The sequence below is a fragment of the Notechis scutatus genome, chromosome 1, assembly GCF_049901735.1.
Source record: "Notechis scutatus isolate UNSWTSFEM ecotype Mainland chromosome 1, rNotScu1.2, whole genome shotgun sequence".
Lineage (NCBI taxonomy): Eukaryota > Metazoa > Chordata > Lepidosauria > Squamata > Elapidae > Notechis > Notechis scutatus.
The window spans coordinates 89,609,262-89,630,006 of NC_142009.1; the positions used below are offsets into that span (position 1 = coordinate 89,609,262).

General features: G+C 39.3%; 1 protein-coding gene across 1 annotated transcript in view; it reads right to left on the reverse strand.

The window, feature by feature from the left end:
- The window catches only part of VTA1 (vesicle trafficking 1), a 28,977-nt gene extending 15,785 nt beyond the window's left edge, over positions 1–13,192 (reverse strand). Inside the window, exons 1-2 of the mRNA XM_026666191.2 lie at positions 12,980–13,192; positions 4,392–4,486 (exon numbers count right to left, since the gene is read on the reverse strand). Coding sequence (XP_026521976.2) covers positions 4,392–4,486; positions 12,980–13,088 — 204 coding nt within the window. The 5' untranslated portion in view covers positions 13,089–13,192. The remainder of the gene's footprint in view (positions 1–4,391; positions 4,487–12,979) is intronic.
- Positions 13,193–20,745: the final 7,553 nt, after the last annotated feature.

A 20,745-nucleotide genomic window follows, 5' to 3' on the forward strand; every position in this document is an offset into this window, starting at 1 on the left:
CAAAATTTAAAGCTAAAAACCATATAAAACTAAGAATTTACATTTAAAATAGACTTCCATGGCATCATTAGGTTACACCCTAAAATGGCATCCTAAAAAGAGATGTGTAGAGCCAACACCATCCTAGTCAATCTTATTTGGATGAGCACATACCACCAGGAGGTGATCCTGCACATATCAGGCCTTGAATTAAGAAGAACCTTAAAATTAACAACCAGTACATTGAATTGTACTGAGAAGCCACTTTACAGCTTCCAAAGTAGAATTGATACATGGATGTCTTGAAGTGCTCCATCATTATTTGAGCCACCATATATTGGAGCAGCTTGTATAAAGGCACTTCAAAAACTGCTCATATATGTGAGTTGTAGCAATCCAACTGAGAGATAATCCAGGAAAGATTGCGACTGGTACACAGGATAAAGCAATGCAAAAGCCTCCTTGGTCACAGCTACCATCCATTCCTGAATCGAAACCATGAGTCCAAGAGGATTCCCAAATTATGAACCAGTTGTATTTGGAGAAGTACAATCCTGTTCCAAACTAAATATGGTATTTCACTGGAATCATCAAGCTTTCAAATGCAGATTGTCTTGCTGCAATTAAATCTCAACCTGTTCCTCTTCAACCAGAGCTAAATAGTCTCCAGGTAAATGGACACTATTTCAACAGTTTAGGGCTAAGTCTTTCCCTCCCAATTGGAATCATCCTTTCATGAAGAAGGACAACCCTTGCAAAATAGTGACCTTGACATCCAATCCTCATATGCATTCCAGAAGTTACCATGATTGATGGTTTGAAATCTACTGACAGATCAAGCAGAACTATGAGGGTTACAATATATCTATCTCCATCTCCCGAGAGTTGATTCACAAGAACAATTAATGCTAACTCTGTTTCTATAGCTTGTCATGTCTGAAATGGATCCATATAATTCATTTCTTCCAGAGCTTGTTGAAGTTGCAGCCCCGCAATTTTCTCAACAATCTTTCTCAGGAAAATGCACTAGTAAACAGTTTGAAAATTGTCTATTCAGGCTCATATGATAGTTTCTTAAGGAGGGCATACAAATGTCTCTTTAGAAAGACTTACAATAGTAGATGGATTTACCATTGTGTTGACTCAGCTTTCTTTCAACTCCTGGAGGCTTTCAGCAACTACAAAAGAAAGGAGTCCAAACTACAAGGAGTTTTGTTAAAATGGCAGAAAACCCCATCCACTTCTTTGGAACTCATAGAATGAAGCTGTGGTCATTTGGGATAATTATGCAAAATGAGACATCAGATGTGTCTTCTAGACTCATCTGGCTAAGGACAAACTCTGAACTGACCAGAGTGATTTATCATCCAGAAGTTAGAAACATTCGTACAACGACCTTAAATGTTCAACCAACCTGTCCTTCATCCAAAAAGGACTAAGTTTAAAAGGAGAAATAGGTAACAAACTGCAGGTTCCATAAGAAATGAGATGTTTGCTGTTCTTATTACTATAGTATAGGCTTGAATGTTACATATCATTCAAAATCAGCTCTTCCTTTCATGCCTTTGGCGATCCAGGCATTTCTTGGTTTAGTTCATGTTACTGAACCCCCAACTCTCTTGATCAGTAAGCCAGGAGAGGATGGACAAGTGCAATTTCATCTGAGCCTATCACTAGCTCCCTATTCTAACAGTGGCTGAGACCTGTAGCATGACAGCATACTGCCAGCAATTCCAGTGACTTCCATGCATGGACATGTATGCCAGAAAACCAGGAAAGGCTTCCAAGTGCACCCACTAAGACATTCTAATTTTGGAAGGGCACATTATGAACTACCTGCTTTACAAGACATTATCCACAGTATGGAGATGGCATCAAGATGATATTCTGATCCTTGTGGTCGCTGTGAATCAGTGTTACCAAATATTATTCATAAAAACTACATGGTAGGAAGTCTACAAATATATCCTGTGAGTGTCTACTGATACTAATAAACAACCATTACTGTACATTTTGAAGAATCCGTTTAATCAGCAAATCTTTACACTGTTTATCTATAAGGGACTATAAGCAGTAGAAGTTGTAATACTTGTTTGGGCACCAAATCCTACCAAGATATAATCAAAATTATAATCAGAAAGTCTTCTGTTTCTAAAAGGGTTGCCATGCGATAGTGACAAATATCTGTAGCTTGGGTATAGTATGAGGGTGGACGTTTGTTCTCCGAGCTTGTGAATTGGTTTTCGAATGTTTTGTTACTAGGTTAGGTAAGAATTTAGGGGATGTCAGTGTTATGTTCTTCTGCTTGTAAGGGCTTTGTGTGGTCAATAGTCTTGTGAAGGGGAAATCACCCTCACCTGATCTCCTCATCACAAGACCTACTTGCTACATGAAACCCTTATAAGCAGAAGAACACCTACACTGACATCCCCTAAATTCTGCTGAGGATGTTACCTAGCCAGGTAATGAAATGTTTGGAAACCAACCCACAAGTTCGGACAACGAACCTCCACGCTCAATGGTTGCTATATTAAATTTTATTCACATTATAAACTACAAAGTTCAATGCCTTTATTGTCATTGTACATCATGTATACCACAAAAGTGGTTAATATTAGAATATTAGAAATATTCAAAGAAAGTGAAAGTTATACATTCAAAAATGTTCAGATAAACTTCTTTCTATGCCACAAAATAGATAACACTCAGACTCAGTTCAATTCTAGCTGTATGACAACTTACCTTCTCACTCTGCCCTAATAAGGCATGTAGAAAGATTCAACAATATTTAGCAATAGTAATAGCACTTAGACTTATATACCGTTTCACAGTGCTTTACAGCCCTCTCTAAGTGGTTTACAGAGTCAGCATATTGCCCCCAACAATCTGGGTCCTCATTTTACCCACCTCAGAAGGATGGAAGGCTGAGTCAACCTTCAGCCTGGTGGGATTCTATCTGTCAAATTGCAGTAGGAGTAGCTTGCAGTACTGCACTCTTAACCACTGCGCCACCAAGGCTCCCTATTTAATTCATAGTCTACTAATTCATACCAGTGAATGCGATAGAACCATATAACCTTTTGTAGAACAGCATGAGACATTCAACACAAATAAAGCTTTAATTAAATGGACAGTTGATAGCTAATTTAATTGTGCCAAAGACCTGAAGAATTACAGGAATGCTTAGTCAAGCAGTCTATGCAATTCAAAGAGCTGTTTTCAAAGATGTTACATCTACAGTTACAACACATAACTTGACGTTGAGCTGCTGAATAGTGTCACTGTTGGGATTTAGGGAAACTCTAGTTTATCCTTACAAAACAACACCATGAACATTATGTCCTCCCTTATATTTCTTATGTTGCCAAAACGATTTTAAAAAAAAGACGGGAGATGACTAAGTACAACTTTTAAAAATGTAGAAATCAGAAAGCCATATAACATTGATGATGCCAGCAGCATATAAAAGTTCAATTTAAATCACATTCTATTGCTCTTCATTAATAGACCAGGAATGTCTTATATACCCACTCCTCTCTACTCCATCACTGTACTTCAATTTTACAATTCAAACAATTGTTAAAAAAAAGGACATCAAAATCAACTATGTTCATTGAATGGACTGTGTAGATAGCAAAACCCACAGGCGGGCAGAATGTTGTAGGGAGCACAGAAATGTAAATGTTAGACTCAAGTCTGCAAAAATGATATTTAAATCCATGTTGTCAATGCCTTGTTAAACTCCAGAACCAAAATTTTTACTAATTTGCCTGTCTTATGAGAATAGGCCTTCAGTTTCCTTATTCATCCCATAAATATCAAATTCAGAATTACGTAAGGAATTCTAAACACAAAATTGGTTGATTCATTATATTATTATGTTTTGCATAGAACTTGCAACTGGTAAAAACTTTATACTTAGTCAAACTCACATATGCACACTTCCAAAACTGATCATGAAAATCTTTTATAATGAATACAGCTCTGATTTTATAATTCTTAAGGTAATTCTGTATAAAAACACTGCTACAATACAATTCCAGATATAATATGGTATACATTCAGCTATCCCTTCAATGCAATGGGATGTATATGAATATGTTATGATTTCAAATGTTTAGCCAATATCACCACAGTGAGATCGATAGATATTTAAATGTAACAAAAATGAATAAATAATACATATTCATTCGACCAATTTACAAACCATATTTTTCTGGAATGGGAAGTTTTCAAATACTGTAGGAAATTGCTTTCATCGGCAAATCACAAACCCAAGTCAATTTCATCCATATGAAGCAGCAAAAGATGGGAATGGTTCTTTTCAAAATAAATGCTACTTAATTAAGAACAGATATATTGCAGCTTAATTCATGTTTTTATTATTACTGGTAACATAACAAGAAACTTACAGCTTCAAGCTGATCCATTAGTTTGCATAAGAATTTACGACATTCTGGATTTTTACTATCAATCTTCATGCCTGTCTGCATAGCATACAAACGACCTGTAAAAGAAAAAAAGACTCAATGAAGACTTCAGAGGAATTTTCTATTTCTGAAAGAGTCTTTGTTGCTACCATAAAGCCTGTAAAGAGTATTATAGTAATTCTCCAGGTCAGCTTATACCCAGCATAATCAAAGTGGAGTTACTCTAGGTGTCTCTTTTGTAATAGTCTATTTCCTATCCCATGTTGCCAAGGCTTGCTAGATATTTCATAACAATTGGTGAAAAACACTGCTAGATACAATTAATCAATGCTTGGATTTAACATGTGTAGAATTTATTAATATTGGAAGATTGTTTGCATTTAAGATCTAACATACAGCCTATAAAATGGAAGAATTTAAAAGCAGAGTTCAGTAACTCTTGAATTATAATTATTAATATAGACCAACAATGAAGGTGAGATATAGTTTCTCAGGGCACACCTAAACGGGTAATTCCACCGGCAATTTGTTTCCACAATTGATTCCTGAACTGTATTACAAAAAATAATAGCATGTGTTATCCCTGACTCACGTTTTAAAGTTTTCAAATACAATACAGCTTTCACTACAGCTTCATTTGCGGAACATCCCAAAACAAGTACTATGAAAGCTGTAATTGATATACAAATCAAGTCTAAAATAATAATTATATTTTTAAGGATATAATAAACTATCGTTTTAGTAATATGAACTATTGATAGCACTTAAGTGTGAAAATCTGTTCTGATGTGAATATTGCTATCTCAGAATGAATCTTAGAAAATCTTCGATAATTTGAATAAATAGTATCTTTCAAAAATTGACTTACGTGTAGACATTTCAATTTTCTTGACAAAAATGGAAACTGAAAACATATTGGAATAACATTGATAAATGAAAGTCTAAACCAGTGGTTCCCAAACTTTTTCAGTCCACCGCCCCCTTGGTGCTACAAACTCATCCTCAGTGCCCCACACCCAGGGGTGGGATTCAAATTTCTGTGGGCGTGGCCTAATTTGAAGATGTGGCTTGCTGGTCATGTGACTGGGTGGGCATGGTTTGCTGGTCACGTGACTGGGTAGGCATGTTTTGGTGGTCATGTGACTGGGTGGGCATGGCCAGGTGACTAGCAAACCACATACAAGTGGTCCTCACTTAATGGCCGGTTGCTTAGCAAGTGTTCTAATTTAAGACTGGCCTCCCCAGAGCTACTGGACCTGTTTTTGGAGTTTTGACAGCCATGCACACACACACACACACACACACACACTCCCTTCTAACCCTGCTGGAGCAGGTCATTGGACTAGAATTGTCAAAGCATCTCTGATTAGATTCTAGTAGTGAATGGAATCTAATCAGAGATGCTTTGCTGATTCTTGTTGATTTGTTTTATTTGTATTTCTTTATTTTATGTTGCTGAATTGCATTGACATGTGTGTTCCTTCTTGTGCACAACTCAGGTTTTGTGATTCTTTGCAGCAAAAATTAACTTTGCTCTACTTTTCAAACGTGCCACCACTGCCGCGTTCTAGGTGCCGGCCCCGCAGGTCCACCCAATTGATCCCGCTACACCGGAGGGACCTGCCCAAGCAAGTTCGAGCGGAGTGGCGGGGAAAAGGTGCAAGCTGTTTTCCCCCCACCCATGCCCCCTAACCCCAATTCCACCTCCATGCACATGCGCCCTTTGCCAAGCTACAGAAGGCTGCCAGGGGTGGGGAGGTGTCCCAGACCCCGGAGTAAGTGGGTGAGTGCAGAAGACTCCTTAATCCGTATTGCAACTGGGGAAAGGGTGCAAGCCTGTTCTGTTTCCCTCCCACCTCCCACCCTCTCCCCAATTTTTCCAGCTTGGGGGAAAAAACCAGTGCTGCTTCCCCACCCCCCGCCATCAATCCGTTCCTGTGCACGTGCCCGTGCCCGCTCACCCACCCACCCATTCACTTTGCACTGACAAGGCATCCTTCCCCCTGCCTCCCCACTTCACTCCCGCCTTCCACGTGCAGGCACACTTCTCCTTTCGCTGCACCTGCTCCCGGCTGGCGGAGGCGCAGTGCACCCAGCCCCACCATGCACCCATCCCATTAATCTCGGCGGTGGAGGAAGAGGGACAAAGCCGCGCTCGCTACTCCTGGCATCCAACGTTGCAAAGATGCCGCTGCATAGGTGGGCTAACCGGTTGCTTCCTCCGCCGCCTTTTGCACTGGCTGGAGCTGAGTGAGCGATGTTCCTGGTGTCTCCGCCGACGCCGCCCCCGGTCAGCTGTTCTTCCAGCCCACCGGCTCCTCTGCCGCCTCCTCCACTACTGCCTTCTCCGCCATCTGATGCCCTGGCCTGCGAGATGGACCTGGCCGGCTGCAGCAAGGAGGAGCTAGTGCGCCGCTTGTGCCGGGAGGAGGCCAAGAAGCTGGCAGCGCTGGTGCAACGCGGCTGGCTGATCCAGGGCGTGAAACGGCAGCTGTAGGAGCACCTGTGCGAGATCCGCAAGCTGAAAGCCATCAACAGGTGGCTGCAGACGGAGAACTGTGAGCTACGCGACCTCTGCTGCTTCCTGGACGAGGACCGGCTGAAAGCCAAGCGCCTGGCCTATTACTGGCACCTCTTTGGGCATCACACGGCACAAGTTCTGCGCGACAAGGTGGCCGGCTGCCTGCGCAAGCTGGCCGGCTTGGAAGGGCTGCTCACCCCATTGAACCCCTTGCACCGCTCTGGTGCAATAGTCAATGGGGTAAGCCTGAGAGAGGGAAAGAGAGAGAGAGAACTGGTAGAATCCCACCCCTGAATTGCGCCCTGCACCCACCTTCAGCGCCCCCACCTCTTAGCGCCCCCCTGCCGGCCCCCTTGCCTCTTAGCGCCCCCTTAAGGCATCCCACTGCCCCCAGGGGGTGGTACCACTCACTTTGGGAACCACTGGTATAAACTGGATTCAATACAAAAACCAGAATACAATCTACAGTTTTTCTTGAAATAATTATCGATTTGCCACTATTAGTGCAAAAGCTGGGAGATTTAACTTACAATTAAACTTTAACTGAACCATTTTTATTCTGTAGCATGATAAGAATACAATTCTCAGATACAAACCAATCCCTAAAAATAAGAGATAAAAATTATAAACATATCCAAACAACATATGAAATACTTAAGATTCTTTAGCTTCTGTTGGACTGCCAATTCACTTAAAACCAGTCCTATATGTTTCTTCTCCCAAACAGTTGTGTGCAGCTCCCTTGCATTTGACTATGCAAAATTTTATTACACATTGGCCTTGGGCTAAATTATAAGAAAAATCAATATGAGAATTCACAACCCCAAGCTTTGATTATATTTTATTGGATGCTCACACAAGGTTTTTTACTTATTTTCATTTATTTAATTTATTCTTCTACCAGTTGTTTCTTATGTGCCGATAAAACAAACGGAAATGTGTGAGTGATTATAACCAGAAAGTAGAAAATAAATTTCCTCACACTCCTACATTTGTTTATTTCCTAGTAAGTACTAAGAATGTTTTAATTATCCAGAGTTAGAACATTAAAGTGCAAGAAGACATGCATTACTTCAATAAGTGTTTTCTAAACCAGAAGACACTAAAGTGACAATTTAGAAACTAACTGAATTGTTAGCTTTCATGTTAACTGCAAGGATTCTCAGCTATAACTGAATGTCCTCCATTAATATACCAACCTTTTATGGTGAAAGGTATGAGACTTCCAGTTTCTAAACTAGACTCAATCTTTTTGTTGTTGAAAGATAAGGTGAAGTCAAATGATTTGAAACTGTTTTTAAAAATACACAGGGCTGTGTATTCTTGTAAAATGATTCAGAAATTATATTTCATATTTTGTACAAATGCAAAATAATGGCAATAATAATAAGTTTTAATGAACAGCAGAGCAGTGTTGCACTGATGCAAGATATGAAGTATATTTCTCAAATAACTGTTGAAGTGTATAGCTCTAAAATAAATACTAGAATTATAAAGTACAGAAAAACAAGCTGTTCTTCAAAAGCAAAAGATTACTTTATGTACCAGTTCTTTCCGATTTAGACATTTTACAAAATATATGTAATCAAAATTTTGAAAGCTTAAAATACATCAGGAAAAATGGCCAGAACTTAACATTGTAAGAGTTATTGTTTTCATACTGCCTTTATATGTATTATCCCTTCTATTTGATTTGTTCAGAGAATGTACAGTAAAACAGTATATCCAAGAGACAAAAACCAAAAACCTGTTATTCCAAAAATTACACAGGCTCAGTCAGAAAGCTTACCATCTTGAGACATCATTTTTATTTATTTATTCAACTTATATAACCCCATCTCAAAGACTGAGTCTGAGCAGATAACAGAAAATAAAAATAAGACTAAAAATAATAAAAACAACACATAAGAAATATAAGATCCAGATAAAGTCAACCAATATCATCAATGTAGCCAAGATATGGGCTCAACGACACAACCAAATCCCCAATCAACCCAGGTTTTTAAAGCCTTACAGAAAACCCATAGAACTGGGGCAAAGATAATCTCTGGGGCAATAATATTCCAGAAGGCAGGTGTTGGTACATAAAAGGCTCTCCCACCAGAGCCAGTGTATGATTCTCCTGATGGATTTCACAGAACAGGTAGCTACAGCTGTGGAGAGATGGCCCCACTAGTAATCTAGTCCCATTCTATGAAGGGTTTATAGACTCCTATCAGCACCTTGAATTGAGTGCGGAAGCATATTGGCAACTAATGCAGCTTAGGGAGTACAGCTGTTATATGGACTGAATGAAAGGTGCCCATAACTGCCTGTGCCACTGTATTTTGAACCACTAAAGATGCTTTTAGATGCTTTTGAAATGTAGCCCCATGTAGAATGCATTGTAATAGTCCAATGGAGAGATTATCAAGGAATGAGTCACAGTGAGCACAATAGCATTTGTTTAAACATTTCTGTTCTGGCCAAGGCTCCCTGAGACTGTAATTAAGCACACGCTTAGTCCAAACAATTCTTGTTTTATTTCAACGCTGGGAATTGTGTTCACTCCAGCCCGTAATGAGTCCCAAACAGTCCCTCAAGATAAGCACCCACCTTTATCTCCTTTGAATTGTTGCCAACAACTAAAGTGCCAAATTAACTGTAAAAACCCAGACGAAATACAAAGTTCACGCAGAGCTTCAAGGTTTAATCCAAACAGAGCGAATGACTTTGCTTCCTGCAAAGGTTTCTCTACCTTTGCACTTCCTTAGTTTAAACCTTCAGGGAGGGGCAATCACCTGCAAGCCTTACTCCTGAGTCGCCCCTTTTGTTTTAGCTGCTCTTGCCTCCTAACAGTTCTACGCACACTGGGAACAGGCTCCCCTTGTTCCTCTGCCTCGCTGCTGCCAGACTCAAGAGGCTTCCGAGTCAGCACACAACTCCCAGATGGTCCTGGCCCCATCTCTGCATCGGACACAGGATCCTTGTCCAAGTCCTCCCAGACTCCCGGACTGGTCCCCGTTCTTCCCCACTGTCCGATTCCTCTGCTGTCTGCACAGATTGCCGTCAAACCACAACAATTTCCCTGAGATACTAAAATTATTTCTATAAAATTAACAGATTCACCATAATTGCTTAAATAGTATATAAACATTTTACTATTAGAAAAGAAAAAAACAACTGCTTACTGCTTTAGTTAACAAAAATGGAAACAAACTTTCTGCTGACAACTTTCTGTTCAAGAACAATATAAGCAACATGCCACACTCAAGAAGGAAACAATCCTCTGGAGTGGAAAAATGACAGTGAAGAATATTTTTAAAGTGGACCACATGGAAAAAGATGAAAAAGAGACACAAATTTGATTTTTCAGGCTGAATCATTAACTTCTTTGTCATCACATACATATCATATAGATTTATCTAAATAAATGTTTGGAATTGTATAACCCTCGATTCTGGATGCCATAAGGATCTATTTACAAGTCAATTCTCTTGTGAACTGAGCTTGACTTCTGATGGCTACACAAATATGCTTTTCAAACAAACAAACAAAAATGTTTCCAAAAATATGTTCAGCCATCTAAATATGCATAACATAGCTTTTCAAATACAAGCCTAAATTATATAATTAAATTGGGATATTCAAATGGATTTTAGTATAGGATGATTTTTCCTGTTCATTTTTCTTCCAAGCAATTTTATTCAACAATGGAAACTCAGGAAAGATTTTGGATAATGTGGTTGAGGGCTGCTAACTGGTGACTATCCAGTTTTTTCTAATACTTTTTTTCAGATCAAATCAGTAACTTTGTTTGGTCCTCATCATACATATTACAGAAGTCCAGAAACACATTTTAGTTACAAATGCTCAGAATCAATAACTTTTGGTTCTGGATACAATATGGAAGTACTTGTTAAGTCTAGTGTCCCGTGAGCTGAGCTGGACTTCTGATGACTACACAGATGTGCCCATATTGCTTTCTTGGTGGAAATATGGAAGTGTTTGTCACTGCGTTCTTCATATTTGTTTTTACTTCTCCATATATTGTTTATTGCCCTGGTATTCCTGAGGATCTTCACCCATAGTATCCCATTGTAACTTTGCTTAATTCTCAAGTCTAGACTCCTTTCCACTATCTATTTATACTTTTGTGTGGATAATCTATTGAGGGCAGTAGTAGTTTCAAGTTTTAAAATCAGTAACGATTGACTTAGTGTTGGCCACCTGCTTTATTATAAATATAATAATTTATTGTAGTCTACAAAGGGCAAATGAACCCAAATAAGCTCACTTTATTCTTTTACATGCTATCTTCTCAGATTTTTGCTGACAAAAAACAAGGGAATGTGAGATAAATAAGAATTATATTTGGCAGACTGAGAGTACACTCTTGCAGGGGTGGGATTCAACCGGTGTTACTACTGGTTCGGTGACTACATTTTGCGTGCACATGCGCACCTGTCACGCACTGTGCACGTGTGTAAAAAACCTTAAGCTGTGCTGCCCGGATGGCTGAAAAGCGCTGTGCAGGTGCACAGCATTTGAAAAACCACTTTTTTTCTTGCGTTTTCAACCTCAGCTGTGTGCAAAGCAACTGAGATTGAAAAAAAGCAGGAAATAAAGGACAGGTAAGAGCCCAGGTGGGCGGGTGAGCCAAACAGCAGCAAACACAGAACCGGTTTGGTGTCTGCTGCTCTTCAGAGCTACCGGTTCTATAGAGCTGGGCAAAACCGGTAGTATCCCACCCCTGCACTTTTGGACCAAGTAACTATAGATATTTAGTCATTGGTAATGTTTATTTAAGCCAATAAATGAATAGGATACTTCTAAATATAGTGCAATATTTGCAATAACATGGACTACTTTTAGCATTAATTTTCAAAGTCCAAGCATAAAAAAAATTGAAAGTAGTGCTAAAGAACAGTATTAAGATGGCTGAGCATTAAAAAAGAACAGCAATAGGACGGCAAAGAAAGTACATAGTTAGTATTATATACACAGGAGTACACTCTATTTCTTTTACCCATCATTTGCATTTGACTATATTTCCAGTCAACTTATTTATTCTGGATTCACCAACTTTTACTGGGAAACACTGTTAAATCCATGCCCTGCTTTTGGAAGTTCAAAATGCTCCATTCACATCCGTGTGTGAAACCCTGCCCTTGTCTGCATTCAGACGCCAAACAGGACCACTCAGACCTAATCAGCTCTGGGGCGAAAAGCCTTCAAGGGAACAACCAAGGCCATTGCCTCAACTTTCCAGAAAAACAAACCTATGGAAAACCATCCTCTGCACCGTCAACTTTAATATTAAAATATTAATGCAATATCAGAGTTTTTCAATTCAGTGTATAATGTGAAGGATGTGCGTTTGTGTTTATTTTCATAGTCATAATGTACACTGAAGATGGTATTTAATTTCATTGTATGAGGTGCAATGACAATAAAGTCAACTTCATCATAGACTCCCCGAAGTTACCAAGAGTCAAAAAAAGGGGAGGTTTTACTCAAAACATTTTGGTGGGTGTTCACACTTTGGTGCCAATCGCAAAATTCGTTTTTCTCGCCATGCACATGTATACATCCGAACCAGACTGTGTTGTTTCTCTGTGTCATATATGTGGGTGTATGCATAATTTTGTATGTATGTATGTATGTATGTATGTATGTATGTATGTATGTATGTATGTACGGTTTATTTCATCATGTTCATGTGTAGTGTGTATTGGTGATGGCCCTTTGAGACCGGTATGCAATGAAATTTCATTTTAATGTATGCCGATTAGTGTACCTTCAAAGTGAAAAAAGTTATTCTGTGTGTGTGTGTGTGTGTGTGTGTGTAATCACGGGACTCACTGCACCGAAGATCTCTCGCCCCCAGATACGGCTCCCTGCCCCCCCTCCCCAAAATATAATGCCCGCGTAATGACAAGGGCGAGAGGTCAGACTTGGGGCTTTTTTGGCCGTTAAGACACCCAGAAAGAACGGCAGCGGGGGCGGGGGGGCGGGGCGGGAGACACGGGAGGCTTCGCCGACTGTTAACCCCTCTCCCCTAACTTACAATAGTAAGCTACCACAGGTTCACGCTTGTCGAGCTCCTGCGCGGTTCTCAGGAAGTGTTGAATGGTCTTGAATTGCGCAGGCAGCGGGGGCAGTCCCGAGGCAGCCATGGCACTATGGATTCACTTCAAGGAAGGCAACTCAGCAAAGGAAAACAGCCGCCAACTGCTACCGTACTACTACCACTCCGTCTATTGACTACCGTTCAAGCACTTCCGCTTCCGGGCCGAGAACCGAAAGAACGGGCTCCGACCTTTGAAGCGCGCATGCGAAGTAGGGCGCGAGGAGCGGCGTCTGGGTTTGAGCGGGTGGGAGCCGATTTGAACAAAGAGGCTTCTGTGGTTTTTCTTTTTCTAACCAACGTCCGGGTTCCTTTCTGGAAATGGGAGCCCTCCGTTTGCAGGTGAAGACAGGTGGAAAGAAGAGAAGCAGTTACTTGATATTTCTTACTTCAGTTTTAAAATCCAGCACATCCTCATTCATATTCAGAGTATAAGTTGAATAAACTAAGAGGAGTGTATGCAGTCACACTCCTTTAGCAACCAAGAACCAGTCTGCTTGTACTTTAACTTCTTGACTCATATATGAGTTTTTCACAAGGACAGTGAGATGCTCTTGGATTCCCATTTTTCTGACCACTTTCCACAGCTTTATGTGATAAACACACACACACACACATTTCTATAATTGATGAAATTATATTTCTATATAATTAATTTCTGTAATTAATTTCTATATTGATGTCTTTTTTATATTCTTTGGCTTTTTCAATTATCCAGCGTGCATTAGCAATAAGACATTCTTACAACATGCAGTATTTGGCATAAGGGAACTATATAATACTTTTGTAATATCCTTTCCTATTCTAAATTACTCTTTCTCCAAATTCAATTCTTACAATAACCTATTTTTCAGTGTAAATAATTCTCAAATTATCAAGCAATCTGGTCTTCTTAATTACCTTAATATATTCCATATTCTTACATGCTCTTGTGTCTTATCCAAAAGAATATGCCTGGTAGCTCCGTCCTTCTTAATATCTTTGCTTTTGTGAGAAATTAGTATTATCAATTCGCTTTTTCTCTTTAGTATAACTTTCCCAATCTGTAGATCATAGATCTTGTTCCACATTTATTGACATAGAACTTTGAGTATTTTAGTTGATTTATTTCAGGAGATTTATTTCTTCTGTAGCATTATGCAGTTGACGGATATTTCATCTGGTTTGCCATCTGCACCTGGGGCTTTTCTATTTGACAACTTTTATTGCCTATTATTCCTCAATATTCTGTAAAGAAGTTTCATTCTATAATGCTGGTTGCAACAGTGGTTGCAACAGTGATTAACAGTTATTTCTACCATTCTTTAACCTTATTTGTTGTTATTGCATCTCCTCAATTATGACTCTTCAGTAGGATTAGATGCAGTTACCTGTGATTTTTTTCTGAATATCTTGAAAATATATACCAAAAAATCTTGGATGGCATGTATTAGCAAAATTTCCATCTGTCAGCTGCAAAAGACCACACTGCTTGATCTACACATAAACTATACTGATACTTTACAGCAGGACTGTCAAACTCCTGGCCCTTGGGCTGGATGCCTATGCCTAGTTTAGTGAAGGGAGGTGAGAAGTCCTGATACGTCACGTGATGCTGCTGTGATAATGTGAGTTTGACACCCCTGCTTTACAACATCCTAAATTCTTGGGAAGAACTTGATGCAAATGAAGGCCAGCACCAGGTAAAAAACTGACAACTGTGATTTTTACATTGTTGTAATAATAGCTTACAGTTGTGTTACACATGTATTCAAAGCTTCTAAGAATGTTTAAAGTGACATTCTTGATCTTGTTCGACAGCTTAAAGTGGCATATTATAGAGTTGTGCTCATAAGTTTACATACCCTGGCAGAATTTATGATTTCTTGGCCATTTTTCAGAGAATATGAATGATAACACAAACATTTTTCTTTAACTCATAGTTAGTGGTTGGCTGAAGCCATTTATTATCAATCAACTGTGTTTACTCTTTTTAAATCATAATGACAACAGAAACTACCCAAATGACCCTGATCAAAAGTTTACATACCATGGTGATTTTGGCCTGATAACATGCACACAAGTTGGCACAAAGGGGCTTGAATGGCTATTAAAGGTAACCATCCTCACCTGTGATCTATTTGCTTGTAATTAGTGTGTGTGTATAAAAGGTCAATGAGTTCCTGGACTCCTGACAGACCCTTGCATCTTTCATCCAGTGTTGCACTGACGTTTCTGGCTTCTGAGTCATGAGGAAAGTAAAAGAATTGTCAAAGGATCTGCAGGAAAAGGTAGTTGAACTGCATAAAACAGGAAAGGGATATAAAAAGATATCCAAGGAAATGAGAATGCCAATCAGCAGTGTTTAAACACTAATCAAGAAGTGGAAAATGAGGGGTTCTGTTGAAACCAAACCACGGTCAGGTAGACCAACTAAAATTTCAGCCACAACTGCCAGGAAAATTATTTGGGATGCAAAGAAAAACCCATAAATAACTTCAGGTGAAATACAGGACTCTCTGAAAACGTAGTGTGGCTGTTTCAAGATGCACAATAAGGAGGCACTGGAAGAAAGATGGGCTGCATGGTCGAGTCACCAGAAGAAAGACATTACTATGTAAATGCCACAAAGTATCCCACTTACAATATACCAAACAGCACAGAGACAAGCTTCAAACTTTTTGGCACAAAGTCATTTGGAGTGATGAGATCAAAACTGAGCTTTTTGGCCACAACCACAAACATTACGTTTGGAGAGGAATCAACAAGGATTATGATGAAAAGTACACCATTCCTACTGTGAAACACGGAGGTGAATCGCTAATATTTTGGGATGTGTGAGCTACAAAGGCACAAGAAATTTGATCAGAATTAATGGCAAGATGAATGCAGTATGTTATCAAAAGATACTGGAGGAAAATTTGTATTCATCAGCCTGGAAGCTGCGCATAGGACGTACTTGGACATTCCAACATGACAATGATCCTAAACACAAGGCCAAGTCGACCTGTCATTGGCTACAGCAGAATAAAGTGAAGTTCTGGAATGGCCATCTCAGTCTCCTGACCTCAATATCATTGAGCCACTCTGACACTCAAACGTGGAGTTCATGCAAGACAGCCCAAGAATTTACAGGAACTGGAGGCTGTTTGCCAGGAAGAATGGGCAGCTTTATCATCTGAGAAGATAAAGAGCCTCATCCACACATACCACAGAAGACTTCAAGCTGTCATTGATGTTAAAGGGAGCAATACAGCGTATTAAGAACTGGGGTATGTAAACTTTTGATCAGGGTCATTTGGGTAGTTTCTGTTGTCATTATGATTTAAAAAGAGTAAACACAGTTGATTGATAATAAATGGCTTCAGCCAACCACTAACCATGAGTGAAAGAAAAGTGTTTGTGTTATCATTCATATTCTCTGAAAAATGGCCAAGAAATCATAAATTCTGCCAGGGTATGTAAACTTATGAGTACAACTGTAACTGTCTTTCTCTGTCCAGAATTAGAAGTGATACATTCATAGATTAGATTCTATGTCCCTGGCATTCTGGAAACCTGCTCCAGAGAACAAGGCAGCTCTAGCATATGAGGAGCTTAGAAGTTCTTCTGGGCAGAAGTGTTCTTGCTTCAGGATAATTACAACTATAATATATAATACAATTGATATGTAGAAACATACATAACCCATTGTTTCCTGGTTATGCAATGTTACAGGGGATGAAATCATAATTCAGCATATCCCAGCTACCATTGGAAGTCAGTATAACAAAATCCCACTCCTCGTATCACAGTGCAGTATTGTTTGGGAGCCCCATTCTGCTTCCTGGTTGTTCAGGGGTGTTGTCACGTCATCATGTGACGTATTGTGACTTTCTCCCACTTTGTTAAACTGGGGGTGGGCATGGCCAGCGCATGATGCATCCGGCCCCGGGCCACAAGTTTGACACCCCTGTGGTTGTTGTTTCACTGGGACTCACTTTTCCTGATCTTCTATCCATTCCATTTCAGTTTAGGAATAATAAGGCAACACCATCATCAAAAACAGACTGAGCATTAAAGGCAAAGTCTCCTTTAAATAGAGCTCTATATCCAATGAAATTCTTGCCAACGATGTGAATATCATTTCTAGCCCCAGGATTTCCTAGTGGTCTCCCAGTGCTAACTGGGGTCAATCCTGTTTACTTTTTGGAAATCAGCCTAGGTTGATTAATATTGTCACTTAGTTGTGTATTGGACCAAAGATGTGGCTGGGATTTAAACCTGTGTGAAAAACCCTTACCCTTCTAGTATAGCTGATATAGGCTACTTCTGCTGACTACCGGCTGCCTGCAAATTGGCAGTTCAAATCACACCAGGCTCAAGGTTGACTCAGCCTTCCATCCTTCTGAGGTGGGTAAAATGAGGACCCAGATTATTAGGGGCAATATGCTGCCTCTGTAAACCACTTAGAGAGGGCTGTAAAGCACTGTGAAGCGGTATATAAGTCTAAGTGCTATGCTATTGTTATTGAATGCATACTTGGGGGGAAAAAGGCAACCATAGTGCCATCTGTAATTATTTGTGCTATCTGTAATTATGTAAAGAGAGTCCTAAACCATACTCGTAGAGGAAGAGAGAAAACCCCCCTTTTATGATAGCAAATATTATAATAAAAGTGATTCTGTTACTGCTTCACAAAAAGTTCTAGAACTTGGATATTCATCAGAAAGGACTTGTTTGGAGCCATGCAACACATGCTTAAAAGGGCAGAACTTTGATCAACAAGGTTGCACTTATGGTTTTGGTATTTCAAAACACCCTGCAGATGCCCCCGTGGCCTCAGTTATTTGTTAAAGTTCAGCATAAAACTAAAAAAGTGTCAGGCCCAAGCCCACAGTGAGATCCAGTTGAATCCAACCCAAATGGATGGAGGCTTTCAAAACCAATATTATAACCTTCTAACCTACTAGAGATATATTCTGGGAGATTTTAGGGTGTGAACTACTTCACAGATTTTAGGGTGTGAACTATTAGCATTTTAGGGTCTGAACTACTTTGTCATTCCCCCATACAATTTGGGACTGTGCAGTCTCTTAATCTGGGCCTCTTTCTGAAAAGATTTACTGACTCCTCCCTGGGAAAGCTCTGTGTTACCAACATCCCCCTCCCTGCCTCATTCCATCACAAAAAGGCTCACAAAAGCCACAGAAGTATTAGGGCAAGATAAATAAATTTCTGCAGTCTAAAACAGCAAGAAGCAGTTTATCATTTTCTGTAGCAAAATGGCCTCTGTGCTGATGATTCCATAATAGTGCTCTCACAGTAATGAACAATAAATTCACAACAATAATCACTGATCCCTACCAGCAATTTACTACATGCAGACCAAGAATCCTAGTCAAGAATTAAAAACAGCTGCTTTGCACTGCAGTTAAAAACAGACAGAGGATCAATTAAAGAGGAAGAAAGAAAATTTATTTTCCCTTACAGAAGATAAAGTACCTGCCTAAGTGGTGTTTTGACTGCTATAATGAATAAGACAGTGGTATTCTGGACATTTTTTTTTAAAACAAGTTTTATTAAAAATTTCAACAACAAACAAATCATTACATATTTAAATCTTTTCCTGTCTTTCTACAGAAATTTCCCCAATATTCTCATAAAACACAAACAAACACAAACAAACAAAAAATCTTTTAGTAAAGTACCTTGGGCCCAGTTACCTCTCTTTGCATGGGCAGCGCATATCACTCTTCACAATTCTATCTTATTTAATCCATCTTAATTAAATCATTATATTTATATCTTTTGCCCATTCATTATCCCTCTATCTCTTCTTATAATAAAAAGAATTTCTCCTGAAATCACTAATCAGAGTATGATGCCTTTCTATCCTCCCCTAAGTTAGTAAAATTAACATTCAACATAACAAATACCCAATTCGGTTCTGCTTGGTACATTCTATCCACCAAAAATGTTTAAATACATTGTATCCTCCTTTCCTTCAATATTTTATTACATTTTAAAAATCAATCATTATTAAAGACTTCAACATTTTAATTTCTTATTAAATCTTAAACCATTCTAATTTACTATTTCAAATATAAATGTTACAATACCATCTTCTGTACCTAGCAGAATCTTTCTTACAGAAGTTTATATTTCATCCTTTGTCCCTAAAAAAATTCCTCTTCTCCCATCCAATTTTAAAACTTTGAGGCTTTTCTCCGCCTTTCCCCTTTCTTTCTTCCCCCACCAAATCTTCCTACCCCCTTCTTCTTCTAACCTCTGCCTTGCTAGGATCCCTTCTCTGTTGTGTTCCCTTTTTCTCTTGTTTGCTATCATTATATTTACTTTGCATCATATTTTTCTCTTTCTCAAATGTTCTTTTAGATCTTAAGTCCTTCATTTTCCTTGCTCTCTTCCTTCCTTCTTCCTTAGATAAGTTTTGGGATTCAATAAAGATGGCGTCTTCGTCTTTTCCTTGTTGTTGTTCTTCTGTTTCCATCTGTTTCATTGTCTGTTGGTAATTGACCAGCGCCATTTCTAGAAATAGAAAAGCTTTTTCCATACCATCTTTACAGGCTGCTTTTGTTTGCTCATATTCATCCCTCAGGTCTTCAAAAGGGAAAGCCATTATAAATAAATCTTTTCTTTTCTTTATTCCTCTTTCTTCTTACACCAACCAAATATTCCGAGAGAAAGGTAAAACAATCCCAAAATCCACAATCCTCAATAAATCCAAGCAAGCCAAAATTCCCCTTCCTCTTCCAGGGGTGGTATCAAACAAAAAAAGAGAGTCCAAATCTATATTTTAAAGCCTTATTAAAATTATGTTTCTGTCCTCAAATCTTCAAGGCATCTCCTCCAACAAGATCCAGATTTATATATTTTTTTATCCTCTCCCTTCCGGCTTAATTCGTCGGGAGGGAGAGTAAACTTTCTTTTCAGCACCTCAAAATAGCCGCTTTTTTTTTCTCTTGTGGAAAAATAATCAAAAACCATCTTTTCCAGGAATTAAATTAGATAAATCTCAAAGCCCTGGGTCGACCAAGAAGAACTTTCACTTTCAATAACTTTCTCTTCTTCCTCCTGCGCATACTTGCCCGGCTGCCGACTTCTTTGTGGCGGCCATTACGGACCGCCGCTGCACCGTCCTGGTAAAAGGGGGATCTGCCGGCCAGGGAGGGGGTCTGCAACACCCCCAGACCCTTCCTCCGGATCCCCTTACCTTCAGCTACTCCCTGCAGGGCAGCCTTGCTCCGCACCCGTCCGGATCGGAGCCCCAAAACGGCTAGCGGCAGGGATCGCGCAGCTTCGCGAATCCCTACCGCCGCGAAACCGACAAACCGGAAACCGTATTCTGGACATTTTTGCTCCAATGTTCACAAGTTTCTGAAAAAGTATGTTCAATAAAAGGATGTAAGCACTGATTAACTAGTGTGTGAGTGTACAATTCATTACTGATGAAGAAAGAAGATAATGCCACATCAAAAACGCCTTTTACCCAAGTCATTTATAGAAAGCTGGATAGTTCAAAAATATGTGCAGCTGGAAATGTTATCATGGACTTCCACTCTCCTTTTTCTCAAGATGGTCTTTGCTTAGTTGGGCGATATGGTAGAAGAAACAGAAGGTACATCAATCATTTTCTACTAGTGGTAGAAACAAAGTTTGGTTTCTGATTCCAATTTTTTTCCTGTGTATGTTAGTGGGATTCTTCTTGGAATAGAACAGTACAAGTT